Source organism: Notolabrus celidotus, chromosome 6, assembly GCF_009762535.1.
Source record: "Notolabrus celidotus isolate fNotCel1 chromosome 6, fNotCel1.pri, whole genome shotgun sequence".
Taxonomy (NCBI): domain Eukaryota; kingdom Metazoa; phylum Chordata; class Actinopteri; order Labriformes; family Labridae; genus Notolabrus; species Notolabrus celidotus.
The window spans coordinates 35,724,640-35,730,073 of record NC_048277.1 but is presented as its reverse complement, the minus strand read 5'-3'; the positions used below and the strand labels follow the sequence as shown (position 1 = coordinate 35,730,073).

The 5,434-nt window shown below is 38.0% G+C and overlaps 1 protein-coding gene across 3 annotated transcripts; it reads right to left on the bottom strand.

Moving 5' to 3' along the window:
• Window positions 1-1,343: 1,343 nt before the first annotated feature.
• LOC117814476 (methyltransferase-like protein 27) lies at window positions 1,344-4,556 on the bottom strand. Of its 3 annotated transcripts, none has more exons than XM_034685828.1 (6): window positions 4,463-4,556; window positions 3,969-4,106; window positions 3,737-3,865; window positions 3,383-3,518; window positions 3,005-3,097; window positions 1,344-1,683 (listed from the first exon to the last, which is right to left on the bottom strand). In XM_034685828.1, exons 2-6 carry the CDS (start codon window positions 4,083-4,085, stop codon window positions 1,421-1,423), a joined length of 738 nt encoding a protein of 245 aa, XP_034541719.1. In that variant the 5' UTR covers window positions 4,086-4,106; window positions 4,463-4,556; the 3' UTR covers window positions 1,344-1,420. The 3 variants fall into 3 exon arrangements, with proteins under 3 accessions (XP_034541719.1, XP_034541718.1, XP_034541720.1); XM_034685827.1 differs by lacking the exon at window positions 4,463-4,556 and adding an exon at window positions 4,339-4,456; XM_034685829.1 differs by lacking the exon at window positions 4,463-4,556 and adding an exon at window positions 4,339-4,456 and having other exon boundaries at window positions 3,969-4,101.
• Window positions 4,557-5,434: the final 878 nt, after the last annotated feature.

The following is a 5,434-nucleotide window of genomic DNA, read 5'->3' as shown; positions in this document are numbered from 1 at the left end:
CTGGACTGCGTCAGCCGAGGGACATTTCTTATTTGTCAGCAGACACATTGATTACATGAGATTTATGGGCTGTGAATGAAGCTCCACATGCTCACCGTCATTAAATATAAGATTGGATGTCAAGGAGAAAAATTCATGACTGACATTTAACCACAAAGCAACTGCAGTTACATCTAACGACCAGCAGGGGGAGACAGAGAAAAGCAGAAACAGCCTCAGATATTAGGAGGTTATAAAAGAAGCTGTACTTTAGGATTTTTAAAGGCGCTTTTCAACCAGAGGAACTTTACCCTGGAACTATGTGCGTTTTGACCTGAGGAACCAGGGTCTAAATTAGTTCAGGGGTAGATAATCTCCCCCCTAGAAAGCCCCTGTCAAAGGCTTTCGGGGGGCGGGGCCTGCAATGCTGAACGTGTCTGATTGGTAGATTAGCCGCAGTGTTTTTATTCCGCCCGCCGTCCACAATAACATCACACACATCTGTGATTCACTTGATTTCTCTTTCTTTCATTAGTTTTTATTTGTTCTATCTTTTTTGTATGTGTGTGTACTTTTCAAAAGAAGAAGCTGTGATTCTCTTGATTTAGCAGCTTGTAACAGTAGTCTTCTCTCAGCCCCACCATGAATGCGTCTCTCCTCCCGGTGTTACGGTTTTAAAAGTGACCCTGTAAACTGGAGACCTTCAGCTGAACGTGTCAGTGTTTGTGGAGTTTACACAGCTGTTGAAACACAGAGGGAGTTCCTGGGAATGCAAACTAGTTTAGTTTTTATTAAGATTTCAAAATATCCTCATCAGATATTTAATGATCGTCTAAAGACGTTTATGAGGGATGCATCCGGCTGAGAGTCTCCAGTTAACAGGGTCGCAGTTTAAACCAAAACACCGGCCGATCTCTGCCACGGCTTTTAGAGTTCAAAAGGATTTTAAAGCCGTGTTGAAACGTCTTTGCTACTCGTGCTTATCTCCTCTCAGTGAATCCATCTGTGATGTAATGAAAGTGTTTTACTGCCCTCTACTGGTCTGGTGGTGTAGTGCATTTACTTTTTTATCCCTCCATACATCACTGGCCTGATTTGCACAATCTACCTAGTCAAAACGCAGACAACAATGGGGGCACAGGAACCTCTTAGTACCGGGGAAAGTAGTTCTGGGGGCTAAAAGACCCCGTGACTCTTGGTTGAAATGCACCTTTAGATTTGAATCTCTCAAAGATTTATGACGAGCTGTTTTGAGTCTAAAGCATTTCTCACTTTTTCTTTTCCATCGCGTCATCAGAAAAAAACAAACACACTGTCACAAATAAGACACCTCATGAAAGAGACAAACACACACAACACAGTTATTTGTAATTAAAATCAACATTTTATTCAGCTCCAGACTTTCGTTTGGCTGGCAGACAGTCTCTCGTCCCCTCTGAGTCTACTGGATGATGTCAGCCTGTGGATGGATGGATTTCTTGTACAGGTAAATGCTGCCGCTGATGAATTGCTCTTCTTGCAGGTTGTTCTGGTCTCCATTGGTGCTTGAATGCACGTCCCCCATGTACCTGTCTGTGTGTTTGGTTCCCACCTGACTCCACAGTCCCTCCTGCTCCATCAGCTGCAGCTCTCTCTCCAACTCATCTTTGTACTCCATCTCCTCTCCTTTGCTGTGATTGCCTCGCGTCATGCAGACCAAACCTCCTGCAGACAGCAGACAGCAGACAGCTCACTCACTCACAGTTTGTTCTAAAGTCTCTCTGAAAAGGTCTTGGTGATGTTACTACTTCAAGTTATCCTGTCAGGTGGTTTTCTAAATCCTAGCTGACCCAGTGGACCTCTCAATCCTGCAAAGCCCCACCATCAAGCTGACCCTGTATGGACTGATGGAGTTCACAGACAGGGGGTCTCATTTATAAACATTGCTTACACATAAAACCTATGGGGCGCCGTTTGTAAAGTTGTGCACATTGAAAATAAAATCTACAATTCACCACGTTTAACTCCAAAATGTCATAAAAATGTAGAGTGAATTTTTAAAAGTCACTTTAAAAAAATGAAAATCACATTTAGAGGAATATTTGTGATCATCTTCACAACAAATTTTGTTGTGAAAAATATATTAAGTTAAAATAACTGTTCAATCCAAATGATACATTTAAATCTAAATGTTAAATATAAATATTAAAATAAACATATAAATGTTAAATAAATTAACCTAAATATTAAATATAAATAAAAATGCTCAGCTTTAAATCTAAATGTTAAATAAATAAAAAAAATATTAAATAAACATATAAATGATAAACATAAATATTAAAATAAAGATATAAATGTTTAATATATTAACCTAAATACTAAATATAAATAAAAATGCTCAGCTTTAAATCTAAATGTTCAATATAAATATAAATATTAAATATACATATAAATGTTAAATATAAATATAAATATAAATGTTCAGCTTTAAATCTAAATGGTAAATATAATATAAATATTAAATATAAATATTAAATATTAACATAAATGTTAAATATGAATATAAATGTTAAATATAAATCTAACTGTTAAATATGAATCTAAATGTTAATTCTAAATATAAATATTAAATATAAATATAAATGTTAAATATAAACATAAATGATAAATATAAATGTTAAATATAAATCTAACTGTTAAATATAAATATAAATGTTAAATATTAATCTAAATATAAATGTTAAATATTAATCTAAATACTAAATCTAAATCTTAATATGATATATAAATCAAATTTTTTAAATCGAAATCGAAATATTAAATATAAATCAAAATGTTAAATATAAATTGAAATGTTAAATGTCAATTCTAAATATTAAATGTTGCTCCACGATCCTAAATATCTAGCTGAAATGCAAATTCAAACTGCCGCCTAGTGTAAATACTAAATTAAAGGCTTCCTCAGTGTTCCTGAGGTCAGCCCCCTGGCTCTGAAATGCTATAGTTGTGAGGACATTAGGTTCATGCTAAGAGTGATGCTGCTCACCTGGTTTGGCTGCGTGGCAGAGATCCCTGACAATACTGACCGGTATAAATCCCTCACCCAGACCACCGACGAGGATCACAACGTCAAACACACCTGAAACCAGAGCGAGAGGATGAGGGGGGCTGTCAGTTCTCTTCTTTAAACTTTTAGAGAAAGTTCTCAGTTAACTTATTATCTCCTGTTTTTCTATTCATTCTCTCTTTATCTCTATTTGACTTGTTTAAAGCCGGGGTTGGTACTCAGATTTAGATACACACTTTAGATTTACAGGTTAAAATGATCTTTCTGTCCCGATTGCAATCAATACATAATGTGTTCTTAAAAAAGAGTGAGTGTAAACCGGAGCATGAGGTGTGTATGAGGTGTTGGGTGGTGTACCGGTCTCTGCAGGCAGTGGTTGGGTCCCCAGTAAAGCCAGACTGAGGTCCTGATAGAGGTTGGTCTTGGCAGCTAGCTCCAGCATTTTCTTACATCCATCCACTCCCACAAAGTGTTTAAAGCCTTTCTCAACCATCTGTGAAAAAGAAGGAGGGTCAAGAATCAGTGAGCAGGAATGCCGAGTCATCCTGGAAGGGGAAGTGAACCTATAGCTACTTCATTAAACCGGCCTTATCAGTGTGTGTTGGCTGCATGTTGGCTGTGTGTTAGCTGTGTGTTAGCAGTGTGTCAGCTGTGTGTTGGCTGCATTTATAACTGTTAAGATAACTTTCAGAATCCAGATTCTTCACTCACCAGTTTGGCGACCAGGCCTGATCCACAAGCAACATCTAGAACCTGAACGTCCTCACGGCTCCCAGGGAAGTTTGCATCCAGGAAATCCACGGTTAAATTTGGTGCATTGTAATGAATCTTCTCAGAGTCCTGTTTGATTCATCATGATTGTTAAAACTAGCGATTGTGGAGTTAAACTCTTTATATGTTTCATTGTTTTGATGTTCCTGATGAAGAGTTTCTGTCCACTTACCTTTTCATATGTCTCTGCCCAGCTGTCGTAGAAGTGGACTGTCTGCTGTGCATTGTTTCCTATGCTGGACAGAAGGAAAGCCTTTACCTCCTCTGAAGTTCTGCTGTGATCCGACATGATGAGGAGACGACTGCTAACCTGCCAGAGAGATAAATAGCTACTGATGAGCATTGATGAGTAAAGCCTAATAGAGTATTTCCCTGTACGTTTCACTGAGTTTAGGCTTCATGTCATCATTTTGCTCCTCCCCCCGGTGATGAAATGAACCGCCAGTCTTGTGAAACACAACATGAAACTCTTCCTCAAATACCTTTGCAAAGATGTGGGTCTGAACCAGAGACTGGTCAATAAAAACATTAACAACACTTACACTTTAACCAAAAAGAGAACCTTCAAGATGTTCTGAATCAAAGGATTTCCTCAATAAAGATGTGAGAACTCTAAATCCTAAGAGGAGGAGAACTCCGGACACAAGCACAACAAGTTGTATTCACCCATGTCACACAAACAGCAGACGTTTCTGCAGGAAGTAAGGTGAGCAACCACGGGTACAGAGGGTGTGGCCTCCCCTGGGCCCACGCTCAGCAGGGCCCCCTGTTGAGTTACTTTTTTGACAGGACTGGAACAGTATGTACCTGTCCACAGGTGGTGTTGCAAAGGGGTTTTGCATGGGAAATTAAGCTGAGGAATTTTGGAAATATTCCAAATAGGAAACTTGCCACGGGAATTATGGGAATTGAGGGTAATTTAATGGAAAGGTATCATAAATATTAGTTTTGTTATAAGCGGACATCCATCCAAAATAATACAATTAAAACAGATTTATTTGTAGAACTTTATCAAGTGTTAATTATTTTATTGAACAATCAATTATTTCGTTGAAGAACAAAAACATGAATGTTGAGTTAAATATTACTCATCCCCCCGACCCAACCCATTCAAACATGAACAAAAATGCAATCCCAACAAAGTCCCATTCAAAATGTTAAATGAAATGAGCCGCTCTCCCTCCAACAAAGTCCCATTCAACGTGCAAATAAAAAAGCATCTTCCCTCAAGCTTCTCAAGCCGAGCCTCTGCAGGATTCTAGAAATCATGTGTGCATGTGATGGAGGAACGCACAGTGCCTTTAGGGGGCGTGGTCTTAATAGCCCTGCAGTAAGCAGTGTACTATGTGCATGTGATTGAGGAATAGCAGAGATATTCAACTGTACGTGCATGAAATCTGGTTGTTTTAGTCAGGATTATGCTAAAATATATTTAAGTTCCCTATTAAGAGCTAACCTTCAATTTAGTAAATTCCTGGTTTATTCCCAGGGAAAGTTTCCAACTTTGAAAATTCCCGGAATTTTGCAACCCTAGTCCACAGTCGGTGTTGTAATTAGACTACATTCACACTAATATCTAAGATAAGATATGATAAGATAAGATAAGATAAGATAAGATAAGATAAGATAAGATAAGAT